At 42.0% G+C, this 13,085-nt stretch overlaps 1 protein-coding gene across 3 annotated transcripts; it reads right to left on the bottom strand.

The window, feature by feature from the left end:
* Positions 1 to 75: 75 nt before the first annotated feature.
* On the bottom strand, positions 76 to 12,034 carry VDAC3 (voltage dependent anion channel 3). 3 transcript variants are annotated; one of them, NM_001245210.1, is given in 11 exon segments: positions 81 to 568; positions 819 to 876; positions 1,731 to 1,881; positions 2,740 to 2,800; positions 2,803 to 2,967; positions 3,972 to 4,024; positions 5,079 to 5,231; positions 8,140 to 8,142; positions 9,237 to 9,286; positions 10,403 to 10,474; positions 11,907 to 11,955. In NM_001245210.1, coding segments are annotated over 7 exon segments (504 nt in total). In that variant the 5' UTR covers positions 10,470 to 10,474; positions 11,907 to 11,955; the 3' UTR covers positions 81 to 568; positions 819 to 876; positions 1,731 to 1,881; positions 2,740 to 2,787.
* Positions 12,035 to 13,085: the final 1,051 nt, after the last annotated feature.

The following is a 13,085-nucleotide window of genomic DNA, read 5'->3' as shown; positions in this document are numbered from 1 at the left end:
GCATGCAAAGAAAAAAAAAAAAGACCAAAAAGCCCAGCTGGATGGAAACCTGGTAAGAGTCAACACACGCCAACCTTGTGTTCTGACCGTGACCAATTTATTTCATTCTGATGTAACCCCAAATTTCCACTACAGCACAGAGACTCCTTTTACAAAAGGCCGTGAAGTATAGGACATGCAAAATGCAATACAATAGTGGGGAGAGGTTGGATTTTCTTCTGTTTTTTTTCAAACAGATTTAAAATACAGGAAACTGAAATGTGGCACAAACATCACAACTTCTATGCATGCCTTCATGTGTCTTCCTTTGTTGTGCTGGCACACTCTGGACTTCAGCATTGGGTTAAAGTCATTCTTGGGAAGAGTAGAAAGTTCACACTTCTTCAAATTTCAGAGTAATATTAAGGCTGAAATGCATGGGGTACACTTTTCCTTCATCTTCCAGAGCACCACCAGTTCTTTTACTTAAAGCTGTGCTAAACTTCCAGCTCAAATCCCAGCCCGAGTTTGTGACCTCCAGCACTGAAATTCTTGGCGTCAACCAAGCCTGAGAGTGTCAGCTTTACACCTACAAAAGCAAGTAATGAGAACCATCATACACTGAGGTCCCTGTACAGTGCTCTCTGCCTCAGCTACTTGACCTCACTAACGTGGCTTAGTTGCCACAGGAACTTGTGTACATAGACATCCTTTACTTCTGAGTCTGTGTAAAGACTTCTAGCTCCTTTGTTCATCTATTCTGTTCTTAAGATGACAGAGAATTAAACCATAGTGTAGTACTTAATGCTGTTTGCCCATTTGCAGTGAGAATTACGTACCAGGTCGGAGGACATGAGTGTAACCAATTCCAATAAGGCTGGCATTGTTCACTTTAGCCTACAAGAAAAAAAAAAATCATGGTATTTATAAACTGAATACTTAAGTATTCTCACAGAAGTGTCCCAGTGCCCTGACAAGGGGACTTAGGCATTAACGCTCTTCAGCTGCTTGTAGATGAACCTCTATTAGAAGCATGTACCAATCTTTTCCTTTTCTCAGAATTCCTACACCAATTCTGCCTACACAGAATGCCATGCTGTTCTTCACTACCTCCTCTATTATGTCTTTATATCCTTTAAAGAGCTACTTACTACAGTCCCTCAGAGCCTTTTCACATCACTCAGGAGTGATTTTCTTTTTTCTTCTAATGAGCAGGAAATACATGAATATGCAATCCCCTTTCTGAATTACTACATTTCTCATCTTTAATTTTGGTTCAATGGTCCTGGAACTAATTGTTGCTTTGAAACATAAATGCTTGTTACTTCAGTTTTTAGTATTACAACACTCATATGTCAGCTGACTTTCAAGGGTTAACTTACTGTTCGGAGAGGGCTATAAGCTCAGCTGAACTTCCACCATTGTAACCTTAATAGGGTTTTACATTATGGATTTCAGAATTAAAAGGACACTGCGTCCTTTCACTACCTTTTAAAATACATTTTGCAGCACACTAGCACACTATTCCAAGCACAATAGTCAGACTATTTCACTATGGACAAAGTTATATTTAGGACTTCTTTTCCCCCCATAATTTCACAAGTGTGATGTGTGAGGTCCCAATTTAAATTTGAACCACAACAGAAGCCAGTTTGCAATCTACCATACTTGCTCAGTAACTAGTTAAAGCAACTGCTTTGTAACATGAATTTTCAGTATTTAGGGGAGCATTTTTGTAACAAAATTCTTACCACAACAGAAGACTTGTCATCCATTTGGTACTTTCCAGCAATACCAAAACGTGTGTTGTTACTGCCAGCCGTCCATGCGAGATTGACTGATGTCTCAACATTATTAGTAACCTTCTGATAAATAGACCCACCAAACTCAGTGCCATCATTCCTGTTTGTAACAGATGCAAGTGTGTCAAGCCTTGCCTTGTTTAGTAACTCTTTAGATTAACCTTTTCCACAGTCATTTGATCATTATCTCCTAAACTGAACCAAGAGATCCAATACTTCCCTGAGCCCAGACTCACTACTTCCTAGCTGGAGCTGGCAGACTGGTGCTCATATTTTACACAAAACATGTTTTGCTTTGCAGAATGGAACAGGACTTTGCAACGGCCAGAGACGTAGTTTGAGGTTCTGACCAAAAAAACCAACCCACCCAGATAAGTGGCAGTGGTTACTGCCACTGTGGAGTAACACATAAAGGAGTTACGGGAATGAGAAGACTGAAAACCATGTTGTTGCATTACAATTGTTTAAATACACCATCTTCAAAGCATCTCAGGCCATCTGAATGCCAAGACTAGAGCTATGCAGGGATGACAGCTGGAAACAAACAATGCTACAGCTGCCTTTCTCCTTCATCTTGGCCATTTCTGAGGGAGAAACTTTCTGTCTGATGGAGAGGGTGGGAAGGTACAATAGTTTATCTGAAGGCTTTTTTTGTCTCATGCCATTACAGAAATTAAAGCTCTCAGTTTTTAATTATGAATTACCATAAAGGACCCTTAAATTACCATTTTAGATATACAAACCCCAAAATTACTCTGAAACAAGGTGTCAAGACAGCCAAGAGATGGGAAGTTGCCCCTGTTTTAGTTGTACTGGAAATGAAAACACTGAACATAAATTAACTGGAAACAAATCAGTATCCCCTTCCCTTCACCCACCTTTGACCTAAAGCCTTTACTGCTAACTATTCCTATAGTGTGGCTCCTCTGCTGTTTTTCTAGGCTCAAGTAATACTTACACACTAGTGTGCAGCTGAAAGTCTCCTGCCTTATATCCCAAGGCAAAGTTACTTTGTGAAAGCTTATACTTAGTTGTATCATAAGCCATCTGGTAGCCAGCAAGCCAGCCTCCATAGCCCACCACTGCCCAGCCATAAATGGTTGGTCCAGAGAGATCAATGTCTACGTTGCAGCCTACATGTATATAATCTCTTTTGTAGGTGGTCTTCAACTTTCCACTCTTCTTCCTGCAGAAACATGCAGTTTTATCCACAGTAGTATACAAGTATGTAATATATGTAGTTTTAGTCCAATATGTATGTTCCTTAAGGCCAGTTAATGAAACTACTGTATTCCCTTCTCAAAACTTAACTGCTGCTGAAGAGGGCACAGGATAAGGATAATGGTATCAGGTATATTCACCTGGTGTCGCTTTTCCCCTACCACCTCAAATTCCACACAGTCCTCAAGATGCAAGAAAGACAAAATTGTTTCTCCTTAATGCTTTAAAACCCATGTGATTTCAACATTTTTTTTTCTCTGTGAGTGTAATGCATTATAGCATCATCAGTTTATTTCAGGAGCATCCATAAACCTGCAGCAATGGCTGTTTTTCAATTAAGTTTTGTCTGTTTGGTTCTCTCCACTGTTCCTTCCTTGTGCAGTGCTTGCTTTCCTTTCTTTTCCTCATAGCCAAGCAGTATTTCAAACTCAAGAATCTTCTGACAGGCTCGCCCCATCAACAAATACCAGTCCTTATTTGCAAAGCAGTCTCAATCTTTGTGCATTATTCAGACATAAACACCCCTCCTTTGCTCTACTACTTACCAAATGTAAGTACATGAGAATTGAGAAAGACAGCTAAGTGCTAGTCCATTGCCCATTCTACCTCCTCATTCAACTGCGCACAGACATCTGGCCAAAAGCATCAGCAAAAAAATAAAAAATTGGTTTACTGACTTGACAGCCTTAGGACTGCCAAGAACATGAAGACCTAGTCGTTTAAGGGGAGAGTTAGAGATTAGTACCTACTGCAGAACAATAAATTTGCCACTGGCCAAAAAGCTGAAGAATGCTTTCAACCAGAACTTGTACTTCTGAGTTAAGTATTATCCACTGCCTGCAGAAGATTCTACAGTGACTGCAGAATCTTCTCCAATAAATGCTGAGCTTTTACACAATGAGCAAAGTATTTTTAGAAGTTATGGGAAATTCTAGCAGTCTGTAGATAAAGGTAATAGAAAATGTTTACCCTGTGTTTGGTACAAATGTAGTGTCAAGAGCCACCTTCAACCCTTCAGCCAACTGCAAAGAAAAATACACATTTGCTCAAAAATCGGTTGAAACATAATTTCTTATGTTCCACTACTAGAACTCTTACTTCCTGTCTAAAGAGAAAACAAAATAGAACTATGTCTCCCTCATGATTTACAATGAAATCTGAAGATGCTGCATGACGAAGGAGTAAAATGGGACTTTTTCTTCCCACAAGCATGCCCTTTAACAGCACAAACTCTGTAAAACCTTCCTGTTTTTACATACAGGAAGATGACACATCTAGCGCTGACAACAACAAAATTATTCACAGGATGACAGAAAGAAAACTGCTCAAGTCATGTTTCCTTACTCTTTATAGTTCAAACAGTCCATACTGTAGCTAAAAATCTCTCTCATCATCTACAGATACTCTGTTAAGACACAGTACTTCTTTACAGGCCAAAGCTGTAAATACCTGTCTCATTTTCCCCCACCTTTGTTACTAGCTAGATAGCACTTTCCATTTTAAAGCACAGATGAAAGTATAAACATGAATGGCCATACATGGCAGATGGCACTACAGAATTTTTACTATCTTTGGCATCATTACCTTATACCTGAGGCATTAAATCAAAGGCATAAACCTATTAATATCAAAAATAACCATGTTTTGAGAGTGCTGCACGCAAGCAACCCTTTGTGTAAGCAGTGCCAAGCTGCAAACATTCATCTTTCTCTTCAACCTTCCAAAAATATATTCAATCTCAAGGCAGCCAAACTTGAGTTCTTATACATTAAAGCATTTAAAATTATGAGTCCTGTATTTGGTTTCTGTACCTGGCTGCAGCAGTGACAGTTCTACATAGTTAGGTTCATTCAACTAGCTAGGTAATTCCACACACCTGTAACTGCAGTAACTGTACCCCCAAATCATTACCTAGCACCCCCCACTCCCAGCCTGTGTGTTCTGCAAATACATGTAAATTCATTTAATACTCCAGATACTTTTGTGCAATTTTCATTTCTCCAGTGTTTTCTGTTCATCTCAATACAGTCTCATACCAGTTGCAGACACATTTCCAAAGTATCCACTTGGTCTTACTTGATTCTCGACAGAAACTTCTGTTCCCAGTGTGTTATCTGTGTTCCACTTCTGAATGAATGTAAGTCCATGGTCTTTCTCCTTATATTTGGTCTCTAGACTGCCTGAAGCCTTGCCTGTGTCCGTGTTGGAAGAACCAACTGCAGTGAATTCCTGTCAAAAGCACAATATCACAGAATCACAAAACAGTCTAAGTTGGAAGGGAGCCAGAAGGATCATCGAGTCCAACGCGTATGTGAACGGCCCATATGGAGATCAAACCCGCAACCTTGGCGTTATTAGCACCATGCTCTAATCAACTGAGCTAATCAAAGGGTTTAAGCAGCTAATCATGATTTTTAGCAGTCTTTATATTTAATTACATTCAGTTTTGATATTTGTCAAGTGCCAGAACTCACACCTTTAGGCCTTTTGACAGAACCCTCAAAATCATCATCTTCCTCTTCCCTATCCCCACCCAAAACAATTTCTTTTGCGTCACAAAATGCTACTCCTTCTGGCATCTCTGTTCTGAATATTTCCTTTATTGAGGTATACTGATAGAGCCTTGTAACTTGCCTAGGTTGACAGAAGCCCTGTTACACCAAGACCTGACACCTTCATTCACTTCTCATCATTTGATTACTTCTCAAGTAATCAAACTCATGGGAGTTTTGATTACTTGCTACCCTGCATCTTAACTTTACCACACTTTTTCCCAAGCTTGTGCATCAAAAAATCCTTTTTCTGACTTCCACTGCCAAAGTAGCAGTTATTTCAACACTCCACAATTTGCATTGTACCTTCACATGATTCTATATCCAGATATAAAAAGATACTTGCTTGGGATACAAAGCTGTATATATTCCTGGATTTTTCTTCACAATTTCCTCTAATTCCCTTTATCATCTTACTAGTACTGTCCCAACTGTGGATGGAAAAGCATCTGTTGCAGTCCTGGAAATCCACTCCCCCTTAGGAAAAGCAATCCTACATTCAAATTAGGTGAATAGCAAAAAGAAAAAAAGACTCATCTCACATTTCTCCAAACATCTTGTGTGTATCTGCATTGTAGTAATTTCCCCCCACCATGTTTCAGCAGTGAAAATGTTTTCTGGAGAACTGATGCTTTTCATACCAACTACTGCACCCTAACATTGTGGTTCCCCCTACCATTTATGCTGTTGTCATTTAGACTCTTCATATACTGTGGTGATGACTTTAGTATCTTCCCTCACAACTTCTCTTTCATTCCCTCAGCCAGTAACTCCACTTCAGAAGTTGTCACCCTTCATAAGGCACCTTCAAATTGCAGACCTTTTCTCCTTTACAGTATCAGACAGTAACCTGACCAGAGCACCTTAACATCGCTCTGTCAGGCTGGTCCTTCATTCAGTAGTGTAATGAAACAAACAACTTTGAATTTTGTGTAACATGTATTTTGTAATGTGCTATTCGGTCAATTCTTCACACACCAGAGCTTCCTGTTATTTAGTGGACTTGAAATCTCAATATACATCTCTCCTGGAATAGCTCAAGAGGTAGGCTACTCAGTGTTTCACGCCCAGCTGAATATTAAGCAGTGAATAGGCACGCTTCCATAGTAGTAAGCTCAAGGTGTGTAAGAAGCGTCTGACAACTGCTCTCATTTCTTATCCTCAACTTTCCAGTATTTCCCTTGAAGGAAGATAAATAATCTCGCACTACATTTACAAGTTTTCTCTCTCTTGAAGCTTAAGTATTGAAAGATACAGTGCTTAAGAGATGGCAGGATCCATTTCCAACATATCCAAGCTTTGGAACCCTGACTTTCCAGATCCTTCTCATTCTAGGACTGTATTCCTGGATGTACATTACTTTGACATTTCTGAACTTTGCAGAGTATACAATGATACAAAGACGTCTTTAAATGGTTGTTAAGTGCTGGGGAGCTGGGTCACACTCCTTACACACAGTTTGGGGCAGTGAGGGATGCTACTGGGGCAAGAGGAGACACTTACTTAAGATAATGCACTACTGCAACAGCACAGCAGTTATTATAACATATCTAGCCAGCTACCAGAACATGTGACAGAAGTCAGGATGTGTTAAGACTACTTTAAGACATAATTGCTATAGCGTTCTAATGTCACTTCCACAAATTCAGTGTAAAGATGTCTCAAACCTGCATCACAATTCAGAAGTAACTTTCTTCTAATCTTAGAATAGGAAACTGATTAAAAAAGCTTGGTTTCTTTCTCAGATCAAGTAAAGGACAGACTGTAAACATCTGTCTCAAAGCCTGAGGAAATAAAAAACCCTGCATTGTCATATGATCAAAAGCCAAAGCGTTCTGTTAGGCGTCAAGAACTCAATCTGCTTCTGGATTGAGAGAGAGAAGTCTGCTGCCATCAGTCTTTATCTGTGTAAATTAGAACATCTCACCAAACCATAATTTCTTGGAAGTTTTTGTAGCTTAAAAATCAAACTCATTCTGGCTCCATGTCATACGCCAGTCTGCATCAGCAGTTAAGCATAGCTTCTCATTGTCCTTCTATTTATGGTGCCCAGCATCTACAGGAATGCCATGCACTTAGTATGCAAAACCACTTGCAATCTATGAAGCAGTTATAATCAATAGACACTATCGCTGTGGTTTTCTAAGTCCATGGGAAAAACACCCAAACATTTGTGTCATAACAATCTGAGGTACTATTAGTATCCATGTATGAATTAGATCTCACGCTTTGTTTCTAACTTCATCTCCATCCCCAAAATTCTATTATTGTTGCATTGGAATCACTAACAAGCTCAAAACCTGAACCAACAGACAACTGCACCAATACCATATCTAAATTGTTTTCCCTCTTGCTGTTTTTACAGTGTTCTTGTTGTGGACTGTTGGACAAAGATTGCAAATGGCTTTACATACATGGATCATACAGCAGATCTAGGGCTATGGACACAGTCAAACTGCACAACGTGAATAACAACACAACTAAAAACAATTCAGCAGTTTACAAATGACTTAGTATGCAGCACAGAAAGCCTTGTCAGACAAAGCAATGAAGAAACAACATGTCAAAACAGTCATCATTCTTACCAACTGGATAAACATCCAGAGAAAATTGCATGGAAAAGAAAAAGCCCATTTCAGAACTTAATACAGTTGTTCATGTTCCATCACAATCAGAAGACAGCATAATTAACTATTAGCATATTATTTGAGAATCAAAACTTCCAGCCAGGAAAACTGCCTATGAAGAGACATCAGTAAGCAGAGGTAGCCATAGTATGGAGACAACATAGTTCCTCGTGCCCACACGTTCCTGGTGCACAATGCAAGTAATCGTCAAAAGCTCAATTGAGACAGAATGCAGTAATACAGAAGGACTTACACCATTTGCACAAGATAAATGCAAGAGAAGGAGGGAGCTCAGGCAAATACGGTTACAAAGTAGGCTGAGAAGCAACTTGTCTTACCAATCAGAACAGCACTGAGCAGTAAGACATGCAGAACTCAGAGTCAGTGTAAGAAAAATATTATCCGGTAAATAATTTATACCTGTGGTTAAAGACCAAAATTATGATACCCATTCCTAGTTTTGCCAGCCCTCCTGTGAAATTGTGAGGAAGCTCCATTTCTCCATCATTAAAATGGGGATCACAGGATATTCTTGTTACTTGGAATGCTAAAGCTTACTTAAGCTCTCAAATTCTACATACAGGGTACTGCAGGTCTGTTTTCAGTTTTAATTAACTGCTGAATTTTAAGCACAGTGGAAATGAGTGAAAACACAGTTAAGTTAAACTCCAGTGCTTACTTGTCCCTTGACCTCTTGGATAAAAGTCCTTCTGGACTAAAATTCCTATGAAAACAGTAACCGCAGAGAAACTCAGTTGCATTCATAAGTAAAAATGAGAGCTATGTAAGGCGAAGAAACTCATGTTTGGGATGCGTCAATGGAACAGGCGGGAAAGTAACTACAAGGTGTACGAAAATTCTTGCATGCCACGGGAAAAAAATGTACTGCTACATCAGCTTCGTACTATTGTAGAAATTTCTCAGTCAGCTATGAGTTTTAAAATGAGAAATGAAAGAGAGAAGCAACACCTGCTAGCAAGTTAATGCTTGTTATCGGTTCAGGAATTTGTCTTTCCACTGCTATGCTGGTGATGTTGAAAGTCCCAAATACTTACCACCCCACAGGAAGACTTGGTCTTCGACTCTAACTTGACCATTCCAAATCCTGAAAATAAAATAACACACAGCACCTGTTTCACTGAAAGATATAAACAAGGCTTATTTTCAACACACCCAAAGTATGTCAGCTAGGGTACACTGACCTGAATCAGTTTTCATGTTTAAACAGTTGTTGATCATCCTGAGGGTTACAAGGATTATGGGATGATTGAAGGAATTCTGACCACTCAAAGCAATTTGCCTCATAATTTATAGTCATAACAGATACCAACCATGAAGTACTTCCACCTTCTGTAGCTACCAGCAGTCTAGGACTATCAATGCAGTTAACCATCTCTTCTGATTTACTTAAGTTTACATTTTATTTCTGATTTCAGGGCAGGAAATTTTTCTTCTCTACTCCAAAAAAATATGTTTCAACTTACTTCAATCAGTGCCATATACAGAAGTACTACTGCTTTCTTCCTTTTCTGTCTGCTCTCAAACTAGGGAAATATCTGGCCCTTGCACTAAGTAAAAAAGCTTGAAGTAACTGACTCTAAAGCAGGGAACTTGAGTTGATTCTTAGCAAAGCGTGAACTCCAGGGTGGGAGAGACCAGACCACAGTGCATTTTAGTTTTATGTAGCATATGGATTTGTGATACAAATGAAATCTTTACTGCACACAAACTCAGATTTAAAAAAAAAAAATTAACGCTTTCTAGTACTGTTTCCAGAAAAGGGACCAAAAGGGACAAATGCAAATACTGTGAAAATATCTGCACTCCAGTTTAATAGGCTATTCTGATTAACAGAAAGGTCACTCTTTCTCAGGAACCTGTTTACTGCCACATGTGGTTTCCTACCACAATCTACATCAGTATCCCTGATTTAATGACTCTAAATAGAAAAATCAGAGGGTAAAAAATGAGGCAGCATTTTTCAGAGACTGTTCTGGAGTGCATATTAATGTCAAACCTATAATCTTCCCCTCGAACTCTTTGCCACTGCAGTACTATCATAACACATGTCCAAAGTTCAGAATCAGAAGGGGCTAGATGCTCCAGGGCTCTGCTGGTAATGTATTAGGGAATGTCTGAGGTACTTGTGTTCTTACAGGCATTTTCAAGATGCCTAAGGGAAAACTATGAAAGGTGATCAAACCATCCTTATCTTACTTACCATATCCCTTGTTGAAAACATCCCTGGCAGACTTTCCCAAGTCACAGTATGACGGTGGGACAGCCATTGGATCTGAAACACACACAAAGCTGTAAGAATCCTAGCTGTAACAGCATAAAATGTAAACTATATCCAAAGCATTAATAAACACCTATGATTAGTAGTCTTTGAATATATCACCAATACAGAACTGTCAGATCTTTGAAGAATGTTCATCAGTCATCCTTGCATCATTGTTGCTTTGTCCAAAACAAGCTTCAATTCAAAGAATTTAAAAAAAAAAATTATATAAAAAAAAGAATTTAGAATCACTGAACCCCAGCTATTACATTCCACTACGCATGCCGGCCTCACAGTCTTACATTGCAAAAAGAACTCACAGGAGCCTTATTGATGTTCTGATGATGAGGAAACATTGCTTTCATGACAGGATCCATTCTGAAAGGGACCTCAAGTAGCAAACAATGTCAACACTTAACAATTCCAAAGGAAAACAGGTCTCACTTCCATCTGCACTTGTGACTTTATAGAAAGCTTTTTCAGAGATGTGAAAAATAGGAAAGAGATCTCTGTATACTGTCCAGTAACCATCAGTGAGTATTTCTGCACTGTGCACACAAAGCAGCAAAAACTATATTTGCTAATGGGGGTACATTTCCTAATACTGTTACAACTACATAGGAGAACACAGCTCAAACGGATGGGAATGTAATATTGCAGGACAGATGATACATTATTTATTAGTTACCACAATTTAGGGATTCTGCATCAGAAAACCCACAGTAAAAAAGAAGGCAAACTCTTCCCCAGAGGAAAATTAGTCTTTCTCTTCTAAAATAAGTCTGCAGAAAAAAAAAACCCTCCCCAAATACCACCCCGCCCCGCAAAAGAAACCTTGCAAATAAATAACAATAACCGTGAGGCCGGTTTCATGTTTCCTGACGCATGCGGCGAGCCTTGCCCACGACCACCGCCGCGCACCTTTGGCGGCGGAGCCGGAGGGGCGGCGGCTGCGCGGCCCCGGGAGCGCGAGCGCGGCCCGGCCCGCACTGCCCGCGTAGCGCAGCGGGTAACGGAGCGGGCGCGCTCCGGCGCCGCTTCCTCTCCATGCTGGAATGCCGGCGCCGTGGGAACACTCGGTCCCAGCCGCCGCACAAGTTCGTGCCTCCTGGCCGAGAAAGCGGAGCAGCTGGAAAGACCCCGGCCGCCTGGTGTCAGAGAGAGAGCCGGCCCGCGTCCCGGGGACGCCCTTTCGGCAGCCCGGGGGCCTGCGGACGAGGAACTGCCGCCGGAGCGAGCTGCCGGCGCCCCCTCGGGCCTCTGGCCCAGCCCCGCCGCGGCAAGGTGACTCGGGGGACGCCCGCCTCTGCCTCGGTGAGGCCCAGAGGACGGCACCGGGCTCCAGCCGGACAGCACCGCGAGGCGAGGCGAAGCGAGGCCCGGCCCTACCCCACCCCGCCCCGCCGGCCCGGCCCGGCCCCGCCGCGGCCCCGGTGCTGCCTACCGCCCGCGCTGCCTCCGGTACGGCTCTCGGCGTGCCCCCGTCCGCATGCGCGGCGCCACAGCTGCGCACGCGCCCCGGCTGCGGCCCCGCCCACCCGTGTCGGCCGCGCGCCCCCGCTCCGTCCCGCGCGTGGCCGAAGCGCGGCGGGAGCGCGCGTGGGAGCGCGCCTGGGCTCCCGCCCGTGCGGGAAAGGCCGCGCGGCAGCCGGAGCCGCCTCCGCTCTTCTCGGGGATACCAACTTGTGCTTCCGAGGGACGGGGAAGGCCTGCAGAGGGATTCAGTGCCACAGGCCCCGCGCCCAGGGAGCTGCACTGCACCCGCGCCTTACCCAGGCTGTCAGGAGTCGGGACGAGACTCCAGCGGGCACTAAAGGTCCTCTTAAACCCTTCACCTGCCTTATCAGCAAACCTCCTTAACTCACTGTCAGCCCCGTTTGGAACTTCTGCACAGACAAACCCCTTAGGGCCACTATAGCCCTGAATCAAAGGAAGGAGACAGGCCCACCCAATCTGAAGGTAAGACTCCAACTAGGACAAAACCAAACGCTGACAGAACGGTGCAGCTAGTACCGCTGACAAAGCTCAGCTGTTATTCTGCACATAAGGTTGTCTGTGCACCCAAACAAGAGTATAGTACATGCCCGATTACACAGATTCCCTGTTAGAAGGTTCACAACTATTGCCTCCCACAATTACCAGACATCTTGCAGTCTAGTACAAGTCTAGAAGAAAAGCCAGCGAACTGAGATAGAGGGAGTGGGGAGAGAGAGAAAAAAAAAATAGACACAATGTATATTTATATAATTCACAAAAAACAAGCAAACTCTCTGAAGAAGCTCTTTTCTCTTTTTGCACATAGCAGAATTCACAGTTTTATGGAGGGAGACTGCAAAGCCAACTAATTCTGTGTAATGGCCCAAAACAAAGTAGTCTTCTGGGCTACATGTTGATGATGGAGAATACATCAGTGTAATGCTATGTGCTGGCCAGGAAACGTTTGTAAATGTGGTAAACTGCTTTTTGATTTTCTAAAATTACAGTGAATAAAATAATAATCAAACACCACTATACATTTGTAAGAATGTGCCCCCTGTTGACAGGGTGGCCAAATTATCCTTTGTCTCCTTAAAAAGGAAAAAAGCCCAGAAGTTTCTCTCCTCAATTTGTTAAAAAGACACCT

Source organism: Taeniopygia guttata, chromosome 22, assembly GCF_048771995.1.
Source record: "Taeniopygia guttata chromosome 22, bTaeGut7.mat, whole genome shotgun sequence".
Classification (NCBI taxonomy): Eukaryota; Metazoa; Chordata; class Aves; order Passeriformes; family Estrildidae; genus Taeniopygia; species Taeniopygia guttata.
Note: the sequence above shows the minus strand (reverse complement) of the source record. Positions and strands in the feature narration are given on the sequence as shown.

Bases quoted from the DNA above. Each gene is read 5' to 3' on its own strand.
- VDAC3 (XM_041720481.2), bottom strand. From the start codon at position 10,469: ATGGCTGTCCCACCGTCATACTGTGACTTGGGAAAGTCTGCCAGGGAT. The intron at 9,287-10,402 runs GTAAGTAAGATA...TTTTATTTTCAG, and splicing joins TGTTTTCAACAAGGGATATG to GATTTGGAATGGTCAAGTTA. The intron at 2,968-3,971 runs GTAAACATTTTC...ATGTTTCTGCAG, and splicing joins ACATTTGTACCAAACACAGG to GAAGAAGAGTGGAAAGTTGA.